Raw genomic sequence first — 24,758 nt, forward strand, 5'->3', positions numbered from 1 at the left:
GGCAAGCTTGACGTTACACCAGTAAGGCCAGCTTTGTTCATAATAAGGCTCTTGGTAAACTAGGAGATTGGGATTGACATATACACACCACTATATATAAGACAGATAACCAATAAGGACTTACTGCAGAGCACAGGGAACTCTACTCAATGTTGTGTAATAACCTATACGGGAGAAGAATCTGAAAAAGAAGGGATATATGTACACGTATAACTGATTTACTCTGCGGTACACTTGAAACTAACACAACATTGTGAATCAACTGGACTCCAATGACGATAATAATAGTAATAATAATAAGGTTCTCGGGCCTCTAAGTACTGACTGAATTGGGTAAGGACAGTTTTTGCTATGAGAATGAGAATGTGCAGAATCTGCTCAGGTCCCACGTCCAACGGGCATGAGTCTGCTCTGCAGGAACGTCTAAGCTACGCGCAGTTCTCACATCCAGCCGAATCTGCTGCAGAAATGACCAGGTGAGAGCATCTGTCCCCCTGCTCTCCTCCCAGCTTCCTGGGGGCAGTCCCCGTGTTCTGCCTCAGTGTCCTCTGCTGGCCGGGATCCTGTTGCTCTGGCCACCCTGCTGCACGGCCGGGACCTGCGTGGACTAGTTTGTTTATCTTCGAAGGCCTTGGCCAAGTCCAACTGCCACGGCAGCCACCAGCTGGACGGCTCGGAAATGCATCGTTTCCCCATCCAACACTCACGGCCATCCGGACGGCGCTCTGCTGGGTCCTCAAGCCCCACCCCCTCAGCTTCTCTCACTCGGGATAATTATGTACTGATTTCCAGGAATAAGTGATGACACGTTGGCCCAATCCGTCTTCTCTCCCCATCACCAGGGGTTTTGCAGCTCCCCCCCACACTGGCAGAGTGTCTCCCCTGTCCTGTGACATTGGACTCAGACGTGGGAACTACATTGCTCGTGGGGTGTCTGCAGGCTGGGGCTGGACACCTGTATGCGTGTGGGCCACTCTCCTGCCCTTAGGTGTTGCCAGGAGCAGGGCATCCTCCGGTCTCCTCACTCAGGCCAGGAGGATGAGAGATGTATGGGACAGACCCAGACCCACATGCAGCCTGGAGCCTCCCAGCAGAGCCCAGCCATGATCAGCAGATGCATGAGAAATGAACACTTGTCACTGATCACAGCTAACATCCTGGGGCTACTTGTTACGAAGCAGTAGCTGTCAGATACAACAGGCATTCTGGTGTCAGCTTCAGAGGGCAAAAATCAGCAGCTTCTATTTTCTTTGCATTTCCTTACAGTATTTTCAGAATTCTCTCAAAAACTACACCTAGTTAAACCACCAAATATCTTGCTTCTCCTGGCATTTTGCCACTTGCCCTTATCAGTACAAGGCCCCTGCCTTTCACATGCGTAAGATCAATGGCACATTAACATGTGCTCAGCAAATACGGTGGATGAGGGGCTGGCCTTCCCACAAGGAAGCAGGGCTTCAGAGGGAGGGTCCACGGCAAGTGATGGGCTGCCGGGCAGCAGGGACCAGAGTGGGGGCTCTGGAGCAGGTAAAGCAATTTCCACAAGCAGCGGAAAGCCTTGTAAGGATGAGTGCCAGGATCATATTTGTGCTTTAAAACCCTGCTGGCAAAGCTTTCAGACAAAAGACCAGTTCAAGACTGTCTTTAGTCCCTACAAGGGATAACGAGGGCTTAATCTGAGGCTACCAGACACACATGATAGAAAATAACAAATCCTGGAATGTTAGTAAACGCAGGTAGAAATGCACAGGTAACTCGGCACGAGGCAATGACAAGGTACCAAATTAAAGGTGGGACCGCTATTCCCCTGTGGACCAAGGATGCCGTCACCTCCAGAGGCCCTCACGTGGACATGCATACTAACCTCATCAGGACACTGAATCAACAGGAAGGCTCGCACCTTCGCTCTACTTGTCTTAAAATGTATATGAATGCTATCGGGGTTCATAAAATGGACATTATTTTCTTTAATACAGATACCTAACTGCTGTGTGTGATTATACATTGCTTAGCTGGTGGATACTAAAAGCTTTACTGCTACATAGAATGCAAGTCTGTGAAGTATTCTGAGGTTTACAAAGGACTTCACATATAAAAATATTTCGGGGATAAAATAATGAACCATCTGTCAAGTAGGATTCACTTATAAAAAGCATATGAGGGACTTCCCTGGTGGTCCAGTGGTTGAGACTTCACCTTCCAATGCAGAGGGTGCAGGTTCGATCCTTGGTCAGGGAGCGGGGATCCCGCATGCCTTGCAGCCAAAAGGCCAAAACATGGAATGGGGGCAGTGTTGTAATGAATTCAATAAAGACTTTAAAAATGGCCCACATCAAAAAAAATCTTTAAAAAGAAAAAGAAAGCATAGGAGTTTTACACACAGCAGAGATTGGAGATTGATACTTGAAAACATTTAGTGGGTCCTTATGACTACCTGCTTTTCAGGTATGAATTTGCTTAATCACACCATAATGGAAAAGAATTTATAATACATGTATGTATAACTGAATCACTTTGCTATAATTCTGTAAGGTGGGATTATTGTTATCATTTTGCAAGTTCCGTGATTGAATCAGAGAAGGTAAAGACGGAGTGTCAGAGACAGGGTTTAAACTGAGCCATCCCGGCCCTGAAGTCCTGGTCTGAGGCCAGGCCCGCTCTCTCAGAGTTGATTACTTAATTTTTACATATGTTGTCTTCATCAGTCATGGAATTGTCTGTGGTTTTCCTTTTAATTGCACAACACAGATGATCAAAGAAGGAAAAAAATAAAAAGAGTTGCCCCTTTAGAATTTGATTTTCTAGAAATGGCAGAGTGGGCGGGGGGAGACCTGGAAACTTACAGTTTTGATGGAATATAATTATTCACATGTCCACTTTCAGTAAAATATCAAACTGGGATTCATGGTGCTAAGGCTTTGTGCATAAGTGACACATGTTTACGATCAATTGTATAATTTAATTCCAAAGGAAGAGTTTTAAGATTAGCTTTTAAATCCAGGATTGTTGCCATAACATTTACAGGCATGGTGGGCAGGGAACCCAGCTTTCTGCATATTCTCCTTTAATCCTGGTAATAACAGACCAAGGTATACATATTACCATGTGTATTTTACCAGTGAGGAAATACGGGCTCTGAAAAGTTTTATATCTTACTCAGGATGGCAGAGTCAGGCGAAGCTGGGTGAGAATTCACACCCACACCGAGGCAAACAAGCCACATCCCACACACGGCACCCCTGCCCCTCTGACCTTGGAAGCCACATACCAGTCCTGTCTAGAAATATCCCCAAAATGGTATAAACAGGTAACATGGGAAGCCCCCAGTCAAACGTACATTTCCAAAAAAAAATAAAGATTTGGATGTAATTCACAGATACAGTTTCTTTGGAAAGAAAATAGTGACCCCGGGTGTCCATTCTAATTGCTTTCTTCCCATGTTTATTCTTGTAGCAATGGACCTAAGTAACCGTTTCCAGCCTGAACCCGAGTCCCAGACGGGGGAGAGGAGCGGCCCAGCGCCGTGAGCCCCGGCGAAGACCACCCACCCCAGAAGGACCTCAGAGCCCCCGACAGAGAATGGCCCCAAACCACACCCCCTTCCATCCTAACCTCTCTCTGTATCTTCTAGATTGTTTTATCAAGGACAGTCTCACCAGCATCACTCTTGAAAACCTGAATCCGGGTACCTTTTGTCCCACTCTTTCTTTCCTCCGCACGGACCCTAACTCTCCAGGGTGCTCCCTGGACCCCTGCCCCGTCCCCACCCTCACTGCACTGGCCTCGGCGAGTCTCACCAAGGCCTCCACCGCGGGAGCCTCTCCTGCCGCTGCTCAAGGACCCCGAGACCCGGGTCAGCCCTAGCACAGCACCCCTCTCTCTCCAGGACAACAGCTGCCACGTCCTTTTGTCACTCATGGAACTATGCCCAGTCAGAGACGGGTGAACACATCATTGCACCGAAAATGTGCGCTAGAAAGGTTACCTGCTTTTCCCTTTAAGTTCTGTAGAGTTAGGAGACATGACAAAAGAAAGTTAAGGAAAGCAGTATGATTTTATATTTGGATGCCTTACAAAAGAAATCAGAATATTTTCCATTGTCCAGAAAGTCTCCCATTAAGACCAGTGGTTTAAGCTAATGCAGCTGATTACAACCTATTTTAAAATACACTGTGTCCACTCAGGCTAATATCCAGAGGTGGCCAAATTTCTCCAAACTAGTTTTCTTTGCAGGTGGACAAACAAAAGTGGGTTTTACAAAACCGAGATGAGAAAAAGAAAACGCAAAGCAACATTCTGACCCAAACGACACTGCCTCTGCCATACTGCCCACCCTGGTGTCCTGGACACACCGTGGCCCGGGAAGGATGCCAACCCAGGCTCCAATAGTCGCTCACCGAGTGTCCTGGGGGCTCCCCGTCTACAGGGTGAGGAGAACGGGGCCCATCTGCAGCGCCCCTGGGAGTGCTGGATTCAGCAAGGTGCACACAGCCCTGACACGCAATGCTCCGCCCTCCGAGCGCGGCACCCCTTTCTCCCCCGGGGGAGGGATTGGTAAGTAAGGGCCCAGACGACTAGGGCAGCAGAGATGCCTGCTCAGAGGAGGTGGCCCTGCAAACAAGCATCTTACGTCAGGATGAGAGGCCCTGTACTGGAAGATCTTTAACCCTCATAACTGGGAAGAAATGAAAGGCCAACTCTTGCGAGTCAGGGTGGAAAATTAAGTGACTTTCCCAAGGCCTCCAACAGTTACAGTAGAAGCAGGACACAAGCCAGGTCTCCAACCCTGAGTCGATGCTACAGAGCCCCAGACAGAGAGAAGACTGATGCAGTGGGGTCAGCCGTGACCACGGCGGGCCTCCCGGGGGCAACATCCCAGGCCTGGCTCAGCTCCCGGGACACGCAGGCACCAACCCATCACAGGAGGCACCGTGCCGTCACAGCCTCACCTTGTCCAGCCTTCAGTCAACGCCCCACCTGAAGGCGCCCGTACCTGACCCAGGTCTGAGGGTAAGCGAGACGCTCCTGGAAAGGAACAGGGCTCGAGGCACCGCTGCTGGGACGGCTGCCGGACAGCGACGCCCTCACCTCCATCAGCCACTGGGGATCTTAGCGAGGCCGGTCCCGCGGGTAAGTGTTTCCCCCTGGACTGCCCACAGCGAGGAATTCTGATATTCTCCACTTCCTCTCCGTCTAATCACTGGACCCGAAATACCCATCCCGAAGGGAACCAGGACCATCAGCCATAATCGGGGTGGGAGGGCAAGAGCGAAGGTCATGAGTCCAAGTTCCAGCAAACCCTGGAACTGGGAGCACAGAGACCGCACACGTGATAAGCGCCCCGACCGAACTTCGGCCTTAAGAGTTTTCTTTGATGAAATGTGGGCAGATTTCAATAGGCAAACGGCCATTTGAAACCCACGAGTGTCTCCAAGGACAGAGCGGCATGAATTCACCTTCCGGGGGGGTCTTTCTTCTAAGGAAACCTTCAGAAAGGATGCTTCATGCCCCACATACAGAGTGAACTTCCACACTTGCTTTTGGAGAAAAATCTGAATCACCTGGATGTAGATGTCTAGGGCTGAGAAGCAAAGTGTTCTGATTAGGGATGTAAGTCCTTGTGTTGTTTGGATCCAAGATGGGTTTCGGGCGGGAGAGGCCTGACCACAAAACTTCTGTCCCCCGTCTGCAGTGACACTTCCCCCTCTGTCCACCAGCAAGGGGTTCATGCTGTTGTCGAATCTCCACGGTGCTTCGTTTGGCCCTTTATTTCTCAGCCGTCCTGGACGGCTCTGTACAGCTGGGGCTTCCCTCTTTGCTCTGAGGCGTCTGTCTTGTCGGCACTCGGACCGGTGGTCCTCAGAGCTTGGCCCCAGGACCCCTTCCCAGGAGGCCCACGAGGTCAGAACTATTTCTATAAATACCGAGGTGCCCTTTGTCTTCTCAGGCTCACAAGTGACTCATGATGGCAGCCAAGTGAATGTGTATTAAAAAGTTCTCAGTTTTAAAACCGATCAATACGAACCATGTTTAAAAAGCTCTCTTGGGGCCTCAGTAAGTTCTCGGAGCATAAAGCGATTCTTAAACCAGAAGGTCTGAGAGCTGCCGAACTAGCCCATGAACTTGAATCATTTGAGGCTAAGAGCCTTGTGCTATACATCGATTTTCTAAGGGAGCACGTAGTAGGCTCTCCTGGTGACGGCAGATCCACATGAGGCCCAGTCTCCACGTCCCCTCTGTCTGCACGCAGCTCTGCCCGCTGGACAGTTGAGGGAAGAAACGTCAGGAAGACAACACCCCGACCCCGAGCAGGCCGGCCGGGGAGGAGCCCGGTCTAGGGCCTGGAGGACCGGCTGCCTTGGCTGTGTGGCCAACAGATGCGGACAGCCCGGCGTTGTGCTGGGCAGCTGTGAGAGCCTTGAAATCCGGGAAGTGTCATGCTCAGGGATGATCTGACCTCACAGATGAGTGACCGCAAAGGAGCGAGGCCGTCCACCCGGAGGGGTGGGGACACGAGGAGGGGGCATCTGAACTGGCCGGGCTGAGCGTTCTCGAAGGAGAGCCAGGCAGGGGGGCTGGTCCCAGGCCCGGGGCAGCTTCCTTCAGCTGCCGTGATGGTTTCACACTGCTTGGGGGAGTTTATTTTCAGATGTCTGCAGCTGGCTCAAACGGTTCTGCTCGCGTTTTCCTTCCTCAGTCAAGCCAGACCCTTGGCGTGCTGCGCCTCCTTCAAGAAGACGCCCACACCTGTGCGGGACTTTGCATCTTCCGCCAAGACACAAAGAGCAAAGGCAGGCTTCCCTGTGTCTCCGAGCGCCACGTCCCGGCTGCTGGTGGGATCCCCACGCCCTGGTCAGGAGGCTCTGTGCCCACCGCTGTGCAGTGAGTGTACGTCTCCCAGCAGGATGCGAATAGGATGCTGGACGGAAGTACAAGGAGGGAAGGTCTTACCGAAGCGTGTCGTGCCCATTTCATCATCTGGGTTTTGAGTCACAGAGTAACTGTATTTAACTGTGCAGCCGTGAGAAGCAGCAGCGGAGTGGGCAGCGGTCCCTGTGACGATGGCCCCTGGGGTCCGGACGCCCCTGCTGCCCGGAGCTGCTCCTCGTCCCCCTGGTGGCCCTGAGGGTCAAACATTCCCTACAAGCCCTTCCTTTTGCAGGGGAGGAAATCTGAAGACACGTGTTGGCAGAAGTGTTCAAACAGAGCAGACCACCAGCCAAGCCCCAGACAACAGCGCGCCTGGTACCATGTTACCTACTAAGGCCACGTTTGGGCCCGGTTTACGCAGAGGGTCTCCTGCCATCCCGCAGGCTGGCTGAGAGCCTGCAGTATCTGCAAAAGAAGAGCCCTCCGGCTGTGGGGAGCAAGTGGGGGACAGAGTGTGACCTCCACAGAGGTCAGCAAGGCCACACCCAGGTCGGCAGTTGAAGAGAAAAGCCGCTCTGTCACATGGCACACACGCCGGACGCCGGACCTCGGCCCAGATGGCTGCCCGCAAGATTGAAGCAGAAAACTGAGATGCTCCAGATGCCAGCCGACTCTCCAGGGAAAGGTGTGCTCCCCTCCCCCACCCCCACCCCCCGTGCAGGCCCCTCCCCCCCATGCAGGCCCCTCCCCCCCGTGCAGGCCCCGCTCCGAGCCACCCTTTCCTGGACCTCCTCCAGCCTGCGAGGCCCCGGGCTCCCAGGTTCACGGTGACCTCCGGCCTGTGATACAGGGTCCAGGCTCAGGGCACCTCGTCTTCACACCGCGAGGCCCCACAGACCAGCTCGTCTTCCCTCCCTGCCACACCTTCTGTGTCACTGGGGCCCGGACACCCCATGTAACCAACCTTCATCCCCCCACCGACCCCACCACGGACACTCTCAGCACCAGGTGATCCCCCCAGCGTCCTCTGCCCCCTCCCTGCCCTCCTTCTGCCGTTCTGGGGGCCAGGCACGCTGGTCGCCCCCAAAGTGGGGTATTCAGCCACAGAAACCGTGTCCATGGAGAAGAGGGCCGTGGAGACACTGGCTATGGGTTGGCTTGGCTTTCTTTCCCGGGCACTTGGAAAAGATGAAGGGATGGAAAGTGAAAAGAAGAAAAAATTTCATAAAATATGCTGCCAAAAATAAATAAATAAAGCAGAAATAAATGCAAAGAAGGATTAGAGATGTTCCCACTAATAATACCTGTCTTACACTTTCCATCCACAGCAGAGCATTTAAAATACACTTCTTAGTAATTAAAATTACGTTATTGTGAATTCTCCCCAGTACCCAAGTTTTCTTTTCAAATATCTCCCAAGTCCCAGGGAGCCTTTCTCCCAGGTTCGTGAATGCTCCAAATGTCTTGTCAAAAACAGATGTTATTTCAAGCTCTCGTCTCCCAGAACTTCCTTCAGCACCTCTGTTCAAAGTGGCAGCAATATGGCCCGTGGGCAGCCTCGAGCACAGGGAGAGACGCTTCCTACTGGCTGAGACTGAGGCTGAAGGTCCACGGCAAAGACCTGGGTCATGGAGACGGGGAAGCAGCCCCCAAGCGAGACCAGCTCTGACAGCTGTCAAGACTCCCCTGGTTGTTCCCCAAGAGACTTGGCCAAGAACCCGCATCTTTTCCATATCTTCCTGTACAACATCTAAACTCTCATTTCTTTGCTTTTAGACCTTATTTCTGGTCTCTATTAATTCTATTCCCAGTCATCGACCCATCCACAGCCAATTACTGAATATTTTTAAGTCTTAACTCTGTTCCAGAGCCATAAATAGACCCACACAATATATAATTAACTGATCTTTGACAAAGGAGCAAAGACATTTCAATGGTATAAGGATAATCTTTTCAACAAATGGTGCTGGAACAACAGGACATCCAAGTGCCAAAAAATGAATCTAGATACAGACATCACACCCTTCACAAAAATTAACTCAAAATGGATTATAGCTCTAAATGGTGAATGCAAAACTATAAAACTTCTAGAAGACAGTATAGGAGAAAATCTAGGTGGCCTTGGGTTTAGTGATGACTTTTTAGATACAACACCGAAGGCATGATCCATGAAAAAAATAATTGATAAGTTGGACTTTATCAAAATACAAAACTTATATTCTGCAAAAGACACTGTTAATAGAATGAAAAGATAAGCCACTGACAGGAAGAGAGTATCTGCAAAACACATGTCTGAAAAAGACTTACATCAAAAATACACAAAGGACATTTAAAATTCAAAAATAAGAAAACAATCCAAGGGAAAAATAGACAAAAGATACTTCACCAAAGAAGACCCACAGATGTCAAGTAAGTATGTGAAAAGATACTCAATATAATAGGTCACTAGGGGATTTCAAATAAAAGCAATAACGAGCTACCACTACACACCCATTAGGGTGGATAAAATCCAAAAAAAAACACCCAGAACGGACAACACCAAATGCTGGTGAGGCTGTGAAGCAACAGGAACTCTCACACGTTGCTGATGGGGGTGCAAGTGGCATGGCCACTCTGGAAAACAGTGGGGCAGTTTGTTACAAATCTAAACATACCCTCACCATATGATCCAGCAATCACACTCCTTGGTATTTACCCAGGTGAGTTCCCTATATACGTGGGAACTCTGTGCTTTCTGTAAACCTGAAAACGCTGTAAAAATAAAGTATGTTAAAAATAAAATAAATTAATTAAAATACTGTTCCACATCTGAAAAGATGTGAGTGTGAAATTCTAACAACAGAAACTGACTCCCCCTCAGTCTTTGAGTGGCTTCTCACTTATGCCCACAGGACTGGTCCCCGACCTAATCAAGACCCCCAGTCATTCTGGGTTCTCACTACCACCTTATTGGCTCAAAACTCTAAATCTCCACCTAATGTCACATCTAAAATGTTACAAGTCACCATAGGAAATTCACAGGCATTCAGTACTGACTTAAGCATCTATTAGACGTCCACTGTGGATTTACAAATTATATAAAGGCACAACAAGGAAATAGCAGGCAGTAATTTTTAAACAGAGAGGCAAGACATGAAACAAGGAGAAATATCTTCAGTAATTTATTAACATCTGCTTCAACCCATAAGTCTACTTCTTCCTAGGCAGTTTGGTTGTAACATGTTGTTATTTCAAAAGTTAAAGCAATGGCTTTAGATAAAACAGTCCAGTGATCATGAGAACACATAATGATTGAAAAACACTTAAAAATTTTTTTTAAAACTCTTGAGCTAATGAAAACTCTCTTCCCAAGAAGAATTTTAGAGGAATTTTTCTTTCTTTTTTTCTCTTTTAGTTTTAAAAACTGACTTCTAAAATGAAGAAAGTACCCATCTTTCTCTGGATGCAGAATCACACCAAAACAGAAAAACAAAGTATTTCCAAGTTTCCAACAAAAGAAAGCATGCCTTTCAGCTGAGGCTAATCTTGGAAAATGTATTTCTCAAGTTAAGTCCAAAAAGTTATGAGCAATAGAAACAGGGGGTTAGAAAGAGTGTTTCTTGGCATTCTTAGTCAAGGGAGCAGCTGTAGATAAAGATGCTGGACCTCCCCCCTTGGCTGGTGTGCTGTCCAGGCTTCTCTACACATCTTCCCAACTACTCATCTCATAGGTGGTGTGTCCTCCAGCACAACTGAATGTGCCACACACTATGATCTGCAAAATCTGCTATACAAAGTCCACAGGTATACAAAGTAAAGGCAGCTCGTCCATTACAAGAGTCTATAAAATCTTACACGTTGCGTTTATAATATCCATTACTGCATGAAAATCATGTATTTCTTAAAAACCTGTACAGATGTGTGACTACTCGGGGTGGTCTCAGAGGGCACAGGGAATATTGGAAACAAACATCCCTGCTGGCAGAAGTGGCAGACACTGAGGTGGCTTCATAAAATACATGACATTTTTTCTTAGTTAATGTAAGCTGTACTTGGCTGGTTTTCAAAAAAATAGTAAAAAAGAATCACAATGAAGAATACCCATTTTATGCAAATCAAAACTACAATGAGACATCACCTCACACCAGTCAGAATGGCCATCATTAAAAAATCTACAAATAGCAAATGCTGGAGAGGGTGTGGAGAAAAGGGAGCCCTCCTACACTGTTGGTAAGAATGTAAATTGGTGCAGTCACTGTGGAGAACAGTATGGAGGCTCCTTAAAAAACTAAAAATAGAGTTGCCATATGATCCAGCAATCCCACTCCTAGGCATATATCCAGAGAAAACCATAATTCAAAAAGATGAATGCACCTCTATGTTCATAGCAGCACTATCTGGGGACTTCCCAGGTGGTCCAGTGGTTAAGACTCTGTGCTTCCATCACAGGGGGCATGGGTTTGATCCCTCATCAGGGAATTAAGATCCCATGTGCCACACAGTGAGACCAAAAAAAAAAAGTCATAGCAGTGCTATTCACAATAGCCAAGACATGGAAATAACCTAAATGTCTATCAACAGATGAATGGAAAAAGAAGATGTGGTATATATATACAATGGAATATTATTCAGCCATTAAAAAGAGTGCAATAATGCCATTTGCAGCAACATGGATGGACCTAGAGATGATCACACTAAGTGAAGTAAGTCAGACAGAGAAAGATAAATACCATATGGTATCACTTATATGTGGAATCTAAAACACAACACAAATGAACTTATCTACGAAACAGAAACAGACTCACAGACATAGAGAACAGACTTGTGGTTGCCAAGTTGGGGGGTGTGGGCGGGAAAGGAAGGATTGGGAGTTTGGGATTAGCAGATGCAAACTATTACATATAGGATGGATAAACAACAAAGTCCTACTGTACAGCACAGGGAACTATATTCAGTATCCTGTGATAAACCATAATGGAAAAGAATATATATATATGTATAATACGTATAATCATATAATATATATATGTATAACATGTATATATATGTATAATATGTATATATATGTCTAATCACTTTGCTGTATAGCAGAAATTAAACACAACATTGTAAATCAACTATACCTCAATAAAAATTTTAAAACAGAAGAATATCCATTTTATATAAGATATTTGTGGCCATTGAAGCAATACTAAGTTTGGAGGAAATTCTCAATTTTGTCTTCAGCCAACATTTGATACACTGGAATAAATTTCAATCTAGTGAAACATGGAAACTTTTATCAAAGGTTGATGAGAAACTACCCAGATAGCTTTCATGAGTATTACACTTCTTTAACCAAATACAAAATCATTCCTGTTGTAAGGGAACTTTTCAAGAGAAAGATCCCTGGAGCCTGGGGTGACTGCAGAAAAGAAGGATGCAGGGGGGGCCCGAAGATATACATAAAGGGGGCACACCAACAGCCCCTTTACCTCCACGCTGAGCCTTTTTCCTGATAGGTTTTGCTTTCAATGCAAACATCCAAATCCAAGCACAGTAAAATTATCCTATTCTGTATGTTATGGACTGAACTGTTTTCCTCCAAAATCCACAGGGTAAAGCCCTAACCCTCAATATGCCTGTTTTTGGAGACAGGGCTTTTAAGAAGGTGATTAAGGTTAAATGTGGTCATGAAGGTCATGGGACCCGAGTCCGTACAAGAGGAAGCATAGACACCAGGACTGGGAGAAGTCATAGGAGAGGCCGTGTGAGGACACAGAGAAGACGCGGCTGTCTGCAGGCCAGGAAGAGCCTTCTCACCAGGACCCATCCTGCTGGCACCTCTGCTTGGACTCCCAGCATCCAGAAATAAACAGCTCCCCGCCCCCAGTCTGTGGTGTTTTGTTATGACAGCCCTAGCAGACGGATACACTGTATGAAAACTTGATTTTCTGAAGAAAGCCCAAGGAACCTTTCTCTGCTGAAGATTAGCCAAACAGAGGTTGAAAACAAGGAAGTGTGTTCATTGACACGCAGGGTTGCCAGACAAAATACAGGATACCAGGTGAAATGAGAATTTCAGATAAATGAAGAATAGTTTTAGTGTATCCCATGCAAGTTTTATATTTTTTTCTTTTGTAACATTTTCTCTTATCCTTTCCCCACTCAGACTTGCTGTTGATGTAACTTTTAGCCAACTTCACCAGCTGAAAGAAGAAAATTCAAGTTAGAGGGAGGAAATTTTCCAGCAGGATTAACACCAAATTGCACCCTCAAGGTTCAGGCTAGTCTAGGAAGAGGACGGTATAAGGGCATATTTTTGCAAAGCAGGAAGACCCCTGGCTTTGGGGGCATGAAGGCCTCTGTGAGGCTCTGCGGGTGGCAGCAGCACCTCCCTGTCTTCCCCAAAAGGGGGTCCCAACTCTGGGCGACAAAGGGAGACCTTGGTTATGCAACAAAAGCATGAGCAACAAAAGAGAAATAGACAAATAGGATTTCATCAAAATTAAAAACCCTTGTGATTCAAAGGGCATTATCAAAAAGGTGAAAAGATAACACACAGGATGGAACAAAATATTTGCAAATCATATATTGGATAAGGGATCTGTATCTAGAATAAAGTCTAACAACTCCAGAACTAAAGGCAAATAACCAAACAATAAAATGTGCACAGGATTTGAATAGACATGTCTCCAAAGAAGATTTTTACAAGTAAGCACCTGAAAAGGTGCCAAACATCCTTAGTCATCAGGGAAATGCAAGGCAAAACCACAGGGAGACACGACTCCACACTTCCCAGGATGACTGCAATCAAAAAAATGGAAAATAACAAGTGCTGGAGAGGACGTGGAGAAATCGGTACCCTTGTGCGTTGCTGATGAGGATGCAAAATGGTACATCCACTTCGGAAAACAGTTTGTCAGCCCCTAAAAATGTTAAATATCGAGTTACGATGTGACCCAGCAATTCAACTGCTGGGTATGAACCCAAGAGAAAACGTATGTCCACACAAAAACTTGTGTGGGAACGTTCACAGCAGCACTATTCATAATAGCTGACAAGTGGAAACAACCCAAATGTCCATCAGCTGATGAACAGATAAATAAAATGTGGTCCATACATACGAGGGAAAGTTACTGAGGCATAAAAAGGGATGAGGTCCTGATACGCACGCTGCCACGTGGGTGATCCATCTGAGCATAATGGCAAGTGAAAGAAGCCAGTCAAAAAGACCCCATATTGTAAGCTTCTACACACTTGAAACGACAGAACAAGTCCATCTACAGAGCCTGAAGCAGATTTGTGGCTACCAAGGGTTGGGGGTTGTCAATGGGGACTGATTGCTAATGAATATGGGGTTTGGGGTTTCTGAAGGATGAAATGTTCTAAAATTAGGTTGTGGTGATATGGCACAACTCTGTGACTTTACCAAAACTTCTGACTTGCACACTTCAAACTGGTCAATTGTACGGTATGTGAATCCCATCTCAATAAACCTGCTTAAAGAAAACATACGGCATGGAGCGCGGATGGGCAGAGGTGGGTTAAGAGGCTGCAGAATGGGCGGCCGCCTGGAGGCCACCAGAGGCCCTAGAAGGCACTCGGCCTTATGATGAGGTGACCCGGGAAGCCGCTGCAGAACTCTGAACAGAGACGTGGCTCTTGCTTTGAAAGCTCAATGTTGAGAAAGCTGCAGTGGGAAGAAAGACTGAAGCAGAAACACAGATGGGGAGGCCTGGAGACGCTCAGAATCCAAGCGGTGATCCAAGCCAAGCGAAGCTCAGATGATGCCTCAGGGAGCCCGGCGCTGCGGGCCTGGAGGGAAGTGGACGACGTGGACACACCTCGGAGGCAGGACAGAATGGAGGTGTGAAAGGAAGGGTCACACAGCATTGAGGACAACTGGTATTTGTGTGGCCTTGGTCTAGTACTCTGATGCCTTCCAGAAACAGTGCTTTGTTTTACGTACATGTGTAATGGCAAGAAAACACTTAAAGATGGCCAAAACCTTGCTGATAATAGTTAACACGTGTTTGCAGTGGGACTCAAATGTTCACATAAACGAAAATCACCAGAGAAGCTGCTTAAAATGCAGCTTCAGAAGCCCCACCCCAGAGACTCCGGTATTCTGATCGAGGGTGAGATAAGGAGTACGCATTTTAATCAGGATTATAGGTCTGGTGGCACAAGTTTTAACAGGCAGCACCGGGCTGTGGGAAGCAAAGGGAACCAGCAAGTACAAGGCAGCACTGAGCTTCCCGGGGCGTGAGCACAGGGCTGGGGAGACGGGACCCAAGCACACACCCATTTTCAGCAAAACGTAAACGTATATATAAATAACGTGAATACACACTCATACGTGTGTGTGTGTGTGTAACCATACGAATGATGCAAAAGGAAACATAAACTAACCAGTGAGACATAATCACAGGACCTAATCATGCAGTGAAGCTATGATCGTATTTGCTCTTTTCCTAGAGGCTGTAACCAGGGCTCAACCAGCGCCTGACACGCAGAGACCTTGGGCCAAGAGACCAGCTTCCGGCAGCAGGATGGAGGGAGAGGAGGCGGCAGGTCCAAGGCCAGGCTGGACCTTCAGGAGGGGGTCTGCCCTCCGTGTGGCACTCCCCTTCCTGAAACTGATCCACGGAATGGGGCCGCAGAGCCCAGGAGAGAAGACACCTGGGTCCCTGCATGGCTGCAGAGAACCAGGGCTCCCCCAGGATGGTCCCCAGAGCGAGGGTGAACTTGTGAGCTTCCTGTCTAGACACGGAATTGCAGGTGCGTTTCTTCCAACATTTACACCTCCCCTTCCTCATAAACCCTGGTGTGTCATTTAGAAACCTATGCCCCCATGATAATCATACAAAGTAAACTGGAACATTAAGCAAATCACCTGGATTTGCTGCTTAGGTAAATTTTTGCACTCTTTTTGTATGTCTAGGATAAGATAGGCTGGTACAAAAGATCTAAGTAGTTTGAGAAACTACTAATATCTTCAGATCTACGTCTTAGTACACAGAACTGTAATATTACTTAGACATTCTGTGTTTTGATGCAGATATTTTATTAAATCCATAACTTAAATGAGATCTTTTGTAACAGGCAGATCTTTGGTCTGCTTTTTCATCTGAAACACTATAGCCTGATGTATGCTGGCTTTAGCCACTAATGTGATTTTCAGGCAAAAGCAGAGGAACACTTCCAGACCAGTGCTTAGCTGAGACGGAAACTCAGGATGCAGGCAAAGAGGAGAAAGATGGTAACTATGAAGACAAATGAAGGTAAGGGAAAAGGTCGCATCTGTTAAAAAACAAAGGTAATTTTTTGATAGAAAATAAGTACTTAATACATGCTTGATTGTATACAGACACTTGCACACATGCACACACCACAGCATTCCCGGGAGTGAATCAAAAGCCTTAACAACTGAATAACGTTTTTCAAACTCGCCGGCCGCACAGCCAGGTCACGCAGGTCACTGTAACTGGCCGTGCATCAGGCTTGGGCAAGAGCCTGGCATCAGCCAGCAGTCTAAACGGCGAGGATGACAAGACAGGGCCCGTTGAGAAGAGGCGGCCGTTGGCGGAATAGTCTTCCACTGCCCTTGCGGGTGAGGCGGGAATTCTAGTCTGGGTTTCACTGTGTGAGTCATTTCCAAAAAGACCCTCCATTGTTTATGAGCCGCATCAGTCCTGATTTAGTCTCTAATCCAACTGATGGGAAGACCACAGAAACAGGATCACAGCGATACCTGGCCTGTTAACGCTCTATTCACACGTGTGAAGAGCAAGAAGGGACTTTTCATTTGGTTCACGCGGCAAACCAGCCCAGGACGGGACACAACCCTACGAACTTCACTGCCACAGAAACCTGCCCTCAGCCCTGCCAATCCCGTCGCACACTTTCTAGCACCCGAATTCTCCAAAGCAGGTATCCAGTACCTCTGTAGTGAACACACACGCGCGCGAGTGAGATTCTCAGGAAACGTCCTCTTGTTATTTGCAAAGTCCAGGCCTGAGCTCGCACGTGAACAAGTGGGCATTAACCCCAGTCCTACTTACACACTGGACTCTGATGGCCCCGCTGGGCGCCAGGGCTCCCTGGGACACGCCCCGATTCCCGCGAGGTCAGCTCACCGTTGCCGTGGAGATGAGGTGCCGAACTGGCGCTCAGAGAGGCTGATGGGGCTCGCGGTGCCTGTGGGAAGCCAGCTCAGCCCCTGCCCTTCCCGAGGCCCCGGGGGCTCCGAGCAGCAGCCATAACTAGTCAGAAGGAAGCCGGCACTAGAGCCAGGGGCTCGGGGAGAGGGACGGCTGGGCCCACAGCAGCTCAGCTCACCGCGTCCCCGTGCCGTGAGCCGTCCGTCTGGCCCCCGCCCTGGTCCCCTGTGGTCCTTCCCACGTGAAGAGGGGCTTCGTGTGCGGCGCCCCCTCTGCCTGCCTGAGAGCGGTTCTGCCCAGAGTCACCTCCCATCACGTCCCTTCTGGAGCCACCGCCCTCCCCAGAGGACAGCCCGGCCAGGCGAGAACTGCCAGCACCCGTCCAGGTGCTTCCGGGCGAGGCAGCCTCCTAACCCACCGTCAACAACAGAGGCACCTCGGGAAACCGGGACCGAAGTCACATCACAGCAAGGTGGTTGGCTTTGAAAGGGACACGTGTCTGATGTGCAGTCACAGACCTGGGCTAAACCCCTGCCAGCCACCTGGAGACTTTGAAAGGTGTTCTTACCCACAAGAAAGTGAGAAGTGGGTTATATGATGCATTAAATCACATAGCACTCCGCCTGATGCAAAATAAGCTTTCCACAAATTGTAAGCTATGGCCCTACAAAGGACACTATTTAACATCAGACCTCATTAATTCAACGATGGATTAAATCTCATTTATACAGAGAGAATAAATAAGTCGAACACCCTTTTTTTTTTCACACGGTGAGAATACAAAGGTCTGTGTGTATATAGGCTGATGTTTGTTTTCAACCAGCTCAGATACAATTTGCTTACTTCCATTGCTTTTTTCTGTACTTATGTTGAAATGCTGCATCCTGATTATTTAACCAGAGTTTGAATACTGAAATCTAAGAATTAAATATGACTGGAATTAAAACTCCCTTTTATAGTTAGGAAACTTGGATAAATTGTCTTGTACATTTTTAGGTAGCTTAATTAATATCGGTAAACAACACACTTTTACAGTCCACGTTTAAAAGGAGCTATTTGATTTATTTTAATATTTTAAGCTCTTCAAATGACCAACACTTTATAAGAATGTAGCTGGCATCTTGATGTTTTGTAATGTCATGTTTGAAGAATGGAATAGAAAGGGAAATGAGGAAGTAATGTTTTAAAGCTTAAAAAGGAAGAAAGAAAATATAATTGGTGTTCTTTTCCCCCAGGGAATGCAATTTACCATGATTTAAAGCAGAATCAAAAGATAATAATCTTTTGGCAATCATTTTAATATGTGCAATAAAACAAAAATTATCAACCCCGAATAAAATAGAAAAATGTTTCCACTGAGGGGGTCCCATAAAGCTGTGGAACATCCTGAGATACAGAACATCTCTTGGATATAAAACAGAGCTATTTTTAATGGTTTAGGGAGGAAAAAATATTTTTCTTCCAAGTGGGAGGAGGGTTTCAGAGATGGCAAAACCGGGGCCTCTAGGTTTCCTCCAGCTCACATGCAAAACTTAAAAAGACCGCAAATGAGAAGACCACTAAAGCCAGGGGCTTGTTTATCAGAGCCGGCTGAGCGGCTTGCGTGTGCCCTGGGTCTGCAACCATCCGCAGTGCCTTGGAACTCAGGGCCCACCTCTGAAGGTCTCCAAGGGGCCATCTCCTTGGCTCGAGCTCAGCTCTCGGAAGAGCCACAGGCAGAGAGAAAGCAGACATGCTCCCCTGCCAACTTGGGATTTGAATAAGTAATGAAACAAAACGCCCGATGATGCCCCAGATTGGCGCTCTCGGTCTTCAGGAAGCATCAGCCGCTCTGAAGCCGCTGGGAGCGGGCGCTAGTGCCCCCGGCCAGTGCCCACCTCCTAGCTGGCCAGGCTGGGCCTTGTGGAAGGACCGTGACCCCAGACGGTGACAGCGGCCTGAGTAGGGTGGGGAAGAACCTCAGCCTTCTCAAACCGCAGACTCCTAAAGCGAATAGACGAGGGGGTTCCCGTGTGTCACAGCTGAGGCCAACATGGGTGTTTCCAAGGGGGACTGTCACACAGCACACATCAAAGGACAACCCACTCCGGGCCCTTAGAGCTCACGTTTCCGGGGGCAACCGTTGGAGGTGTGGGGCAAAGCCAGAACGCATCTCTTTCCCCAGGGCAGGGCAGAGACACCGACGCAGGACCCACCTTGCACGCTGCCCGCCCGTGGACCCCAGCGAAGCCCTGGGTCCCCGCAGAGCCCTGCACGCCCGGTGCACTGCAGTGTCCGCACAGGAGCACACGGGCCCACTCAGCGGATACATTATTTACGTGAAATAAACAATGAGACAACAGAGAGCCCTCCCTTCTCTCCTGATGGAAAAGATAAACAGAGTCCGCCTGCCCACGCCACGCCCCACGGGCCATCATGGGGGCCCTCCTGCTGGGTGAGCAAGTCGCAGGGTGGAGGGGAACCTCCTTTCCTCAGTCACCCATCTAAACGTCACTCTCTTCTGCAAAATGCCTTCACGGGAACATCTGTGCTTGACCGAGAGGCTGGGGGCCGTGGCTCGGCCGGGTGGACGCGCAGTGAGCCATCACGCTGGCCGTCGGGACCCACTGGACGGGTTACCGACCCGAGGAAACGGGCTGCACGGGAGCCTCCGTCCCGCGTCTAGAAGGGACAGCTCCCTGGAACGCGGCCCCTCCACCCCCTGAAGGGCTGAGGGAGGAGCCCCCCGCCCCCCGCCCTGCCCTGGGGACCTGGGGGTGTGGACTGCACGCTCGGGCCGTGTGTGCTGGGTCCCGTCACAAGGGCAGAGCTAAGCGTGCAAAAGGAGCCCGGAGCGCACGGGAGGAGTGATGCCAGCGTGCGCGCAGACGGAGGGCGTCGGGGGGCGCATGCAGATGGGCGCGCGCGGGGGCCGGGACGACGCCGTCTGCGCGCCAGGAGCTGGGCCCCAGCGGCCCCAGCAGTGACCCAGACTTGAGAATATTTGAAAAGCAAAGTGCGCCTTCCCAGGAGCAGGGATAGGAAATAAGAATGTAGGTAAGACAGTGCGCGGTTTGCTCGGGGAGCAGTCTGAGGTCTGAGAGGTCCAGGAAGAAGGGTCTTGTGGGAAATGAGAAAGGGGACGAGCGGGGGGGTCAGGCTGGAAGACACAAGAGGGTCCGTCCCCATCGCTCGTCCGCAGCCACCGTGGGAAACGCCCTTGTGTCCCCACTCCTCCAGCTTTCTCTGCCCCGTCCCCTCTGCGTGATGAAGGATTTGAACTGAAGGTTTAACGGCTGACAATGGCTGTAGGCAGCACAGGTGCATTTTAACAGGAGCCCGGCTGTGTCACCCAGGTGAGCACAGACAGTGATGCCAGGAGCCCCCATGTCTCAGTGGGGCGGAGGAGGTGTCCCCTCTCTGAAGGCCAGTGGCGAGGAGCATGGCCGGGGGTGGGGTGGTCAGGTGGCATTGCAGTTCCCATCCTCAGAGACCCTGCCCATGCCGTCTGGGCTTGGCTGTAACCGCCTTCTCCTCCTCTGAGATTCGGGGATGGGAAGTGCAGCAGCCCCACTGGCTTGCCGTGTCGGCGGAGCAGGACAGAGGCGCAACGGTGCATGTGAGGTACCAGCACATCGTAAGCACAAGAAACGTTAGCTGCTCTTACCATTATCACTGTTGTTCCAACTAACAAAGAAAGTGCACTCTTCTTTAATATTCTAGATTGGTTTAAAGGAAATCAGGCAGAAATCTAGAACCTATTTAATGTACCACAGGGCAAGAGTATCAGTTTAATAAATAGAGATATAAATTAATTTTATATAATTAAACAGTGTGTCACAAAATCTCTTATCTGGTAAAATTTCGTAATCAGTTTTTATAACTTGTATAAATAGAATGATAAAGTTGAATATAATAAGATGATTCAAGAACATAAAGAAATAGACACTGTCAATTATATATTAATAGAAAAAAACTGAGTCACGCATTCTTAAGTAAAATGCAATTTTAGGTTGTTGTCACTTAATGTATATTGAATCATATAATGAAAATGATGCTTTTCCTGCATAATGAACCAACAGAAGAATATTTCATTTATATTTATATTGAAATTTCAATTATTAAAAGTCTAGCAGTGAAACTGTCATGGTATGTAGATTAGATCAAACTTTTAGTTATTTATGTATTTATTTTTTGTTTCATTTAGTTTGCTTTAATAAGAACGCAATGATACCATCAAAGTGGCCGTGGAACACGTGGAATAAATAAACATGTATTGAGTGCCTATCACGTGTAAATTTTCATAGACTCGGATTACTTTGTTTCCTTTACAAGGAGGTCCCTTCTGAAAACGACTATCACTTTATGCTCCAAAGTACATTTGCCCATACCCACACGGCCTCCCTCACTACACGTGGCAATCATACTCCCCATGTTTGGTAACGTAAGTTATATGTTATTTTAGTGCAAACTTGGGGGGGGGGGGAAATAGTACTTTTAACTGATATAAAGAAACACCAGAGAAAAAAAGCAATGCATTCTCAGTTTGGCTTCTTCTATAAAGGAACATGAAAGAGTACCAACAAACAAGATAAATTTTTAAAAACACAGAATAACAAAAAGTCACAAATTATTTATGTTTTGTTAAATAAATGTGTCTACTTCTACCAAAGAAGATTATTACTAAAAGTATCTTTTAAAAATAAAAATTAAGTACAAACGAAACTCTTCTGACATTGAAATCTCAGTGACAATGGTGGTCATTATGTAAAATCTATGATTGTTTGCCATTTTATCACTAAACTTAATAAAGTAAATACTATATTTAACATCTGAAAATACTAACTAGGGCTGACTTTCTTTGGAGCCTCAGAAAGAGCATGTATCTGGACAACTGGCATTAAATACAGATATAACCTCATAATTTCATGCCCCATGTCTACAAGTCAACTCAATGTCACCTTTTTGTGTTCTACACATTTAGGCTGATTTAAATCAAATTACAGTGTAGGGTAACTTACGTAAACTGGAATTTCCTGAAGCAGTATTTTCAGTCCCACTAAATACTGCAAGTTTGCACTGTTTTTATTAGTTAATTATAATTGACAGGTCATGTAAGGCCTGAAAATCTGGTAATAGAAAGTAACAGGTGAAATACAAACGTACTTGTTCTGTGAACTTATATGGAACTAACTCTGTCGAACCCTGAATAGCTTCCTACTGACAATTAAAACTGCTTTTTAAAACAATGTACATTTCCAATGACATTTTTACAACAATTTTATATTTGTTTCTCAAATTAAGTTTAAGTACTGCCACATTGATGCTTCCCTGAGCAGCAGTGAAATCCCCTGAATGTCAAGGTCCACCAATAAATCTGAAACATTCAGTGTTTGAACTAATTTCCCATGTACTAGTCTATATGGTACAGAAGCAAACCAAATTAGGTAACTTTTGGAAATACAGTGACAAGATTGAACAAAACTAACTCAGTTTCTAAAGTTCACAAGAGAAATGTACAGGTTAATGTCTTTATGCAATAGGAAAAACTTACCCATAATGATAATTTCTGAGAAAAAAATGTTAACTATTCTATAATATGTTCTATAACTTACCATATTTAATAAAACACTCCAATTTGAACTATATTTTGGTGGGCAAGCCATGGCATTATTTGCATGACTCATTGGTAACCAGGAAAAAAGATGTGCTCTGCATGTAACTTCTAGAAAACAAGACCACTTTCCAGGTCCATTAACTAAGTCACATTGGGCTCCTTTTTACCTGAATTCTTATTGGTTTTGTTCTGTCGACTTTTAACTTGTTCAGTCCAAAGCGTGGGGTATCGTGATGCAATATCTAATGAACCAAAATAAAATGATTATTTTAATTCATCATGAAAACACAAAGTCTCTCAATTAAAGATTTCAGCAGTCTAAAAGCCCAAAAAATCAATATAATCAGTAAACACACATTGTTGATATTTTTTAAAAATAATAAAATGATTATGTGCAAGAAACAAAAGGAAACAACAACATACATTTTTAAAAACTTTAGCATATGCCTTTTCCTTTCTTTCTTCGTCCAAAAGTATAAATAAAAGTGATATGAGTCCAGACAGGCTCCACTGGAAAGAACAGGTTTTGGCAAAAAGTCCCAAAGTATAAAAACATATTCTTGTGTGGTAAAGATGGATATTCACGTAACACACAGGGTCTTCACTCAGTTGAAAGATTCAATACAAAGTGCAGTATGTAAAACGTAATTTTTGCCTACAACATTCTGGGAACAGATCTTTGGTAGTAATATTAACAAATGTAACTGAATATTTACGGTGTGATCAGTATACCACGTGCCCGAGAACCACACTGAAGCCCACCAGCTGGTCAGACGCGCCTTCGTCATCTATTGGCTTTGGTGCGTCGGACAAGTTCTCATCTGTGATATGGGGTTCTGAGGGCTCAAATGGGCTCAAGTAACAGAATCCATGGCATTTAGTGCCAAGCAAAAGTTAGTTATTATCATTATCCTTGTTATTATTATTTTCAAAGCACGATGTCATCCTACCCTTTGATCTTTGATTTATTTATTATGTCATTCCTTACACTTGGTCTTCAAACCTGACCCCTTTCGACCCGAGAATTGGTGACACAGTGGCAAATACCTACAACAATGTATTAAAGGCTAAGAGTAGGCAATCCATCCTTCTCATAACCACAAAATTCAGTAAGCCTCCGAAACATCTCTATACATGTGACTTCACAAAACTGGTCTTTGTAAAGGTGGTGATCACATGACATGAAGGATGAGCGGGGGAAATGACATATGTTAGCGCACCCTTTGGAAATATATATTTCATGTTATTCAGATAAAATTTCAACTCAGAGACTTGGACTTAAAGAAAGGCCTCTGCGTGTGCTGTGTGAGAGCACCACGGCAACACTCAGGAGCCCTCAGGAGGGATGGCGGGGCCTCAAAAAGGTGGGAAAGGCCAACCCAGCCCGTCCCGGACAGTCCCCACAAGAGCACGTGGCTGCACCCCCAGGCCCGCGCCCTACCCCCAACACAACTCCCCACCGACACTCACCTTCCTCATCTCCTTGAGGCTGTGTCTCCAGCGCTGGAGCTGAGGCATCATCTGAATTCAGAACGGAAAAGATTTGCAAGGAGACTACAATTATGAGAGTAAGTGAAGTAAGTGTGCATACAGGATGGACCCTAAGGATTGCATACACCCCACAATCCACCAAACCCCACCCCAGCACTCAGTAAACCATACAGAGGCTCAAAGCTCCAAACAGACCTCAAGGGGAAGGGTTAGGTGTGACGTAAACCATTGGAGCCAACCGGACGGATGAGGGAGGGACGGCAGTAATGGGGGGACTCGGGGTGGGGCGGGGGTCTGGCCTCCCTGCTGTGCCCCTGTGTCCCAGAGTGGAAGGCAGGGATGGAGACCCAAGCCCCGGACTGTGCCCCGTGGGTCTCTCGACCCCTCAGGCCTCCTGTGTCGACACGTGAGAGGCCGGTGGGGAACCGGGTGAGAGTGTCAGAGGACAGAGGGACGAGTGTGCATTAGAAAGCTCTACGCCATTTCACTGAAAACATTATTCCTAGGACACGGTCTTTATGGAATTAGTTCAAAAACACTCGTTGGGTTCCCTGGTAAGCAAGCTTCTAGAAGCCGCCCAGGCAAGGGGGCCCCAGCCAGGGACGCTGTTACAAGGCACACTGCGGGGGGCTCTCGAGAACCATCCTAGTGTTTTTATTCGTGTGATTTTTTTTTTT

The 24,758-nt window shown here is 47.0% G+C and overlaps 1 protein-coding gene across 2 annotated transcripts in view; it reads right to left on the reverse strand.

Annotated features, from left to right (window-relative positions):
* SMOC2 (SPARC related modular calcium binding 2) overlaps positions 1–24,758 on the reverse strand; it is a 155,736-nt gene that overhangs the window by 58,367 nt on the left and 72,611 nt on the right. Inside the window, exons 6-7 of one of the 2 annotated variants that reach the window (XM_036872202.1) lie at positions 24,061–24,111; positions 22,758–22,832 (exon numbers count right to left, since the gene is read on the reverse strand). In XM_036872202.1, the coding sequence (XP_036728097.1) occupies positions 22,758–22,832; positions 24,061–24,111 (126 nt within the window). Of the gene's footprint in view, positions 1–22,757; positions 22,833–24,060; positions 24,145–24,758 lie in introns of both variants that reach the window. The other variant, XM_036872201.1, reaches the window with a different exon arrangement.

The sequence above is a fragment of the Balaenoptera musculus genome, chromosome 12 (genome assembly GCF_009873245.2).
Source record: "Balaenoptera musculus isolate JJ_BM4_2016_0621 chromosome 12, mBalMus1.pri.v3, whole genome shotgun sequence".
Lineage (NCBI taxonomy): Eukaryota > Metazoa > Chordata > Mammalia > Artiodactyla > Balaenopteridae > Balaenoptera > Balaenoptera musculus.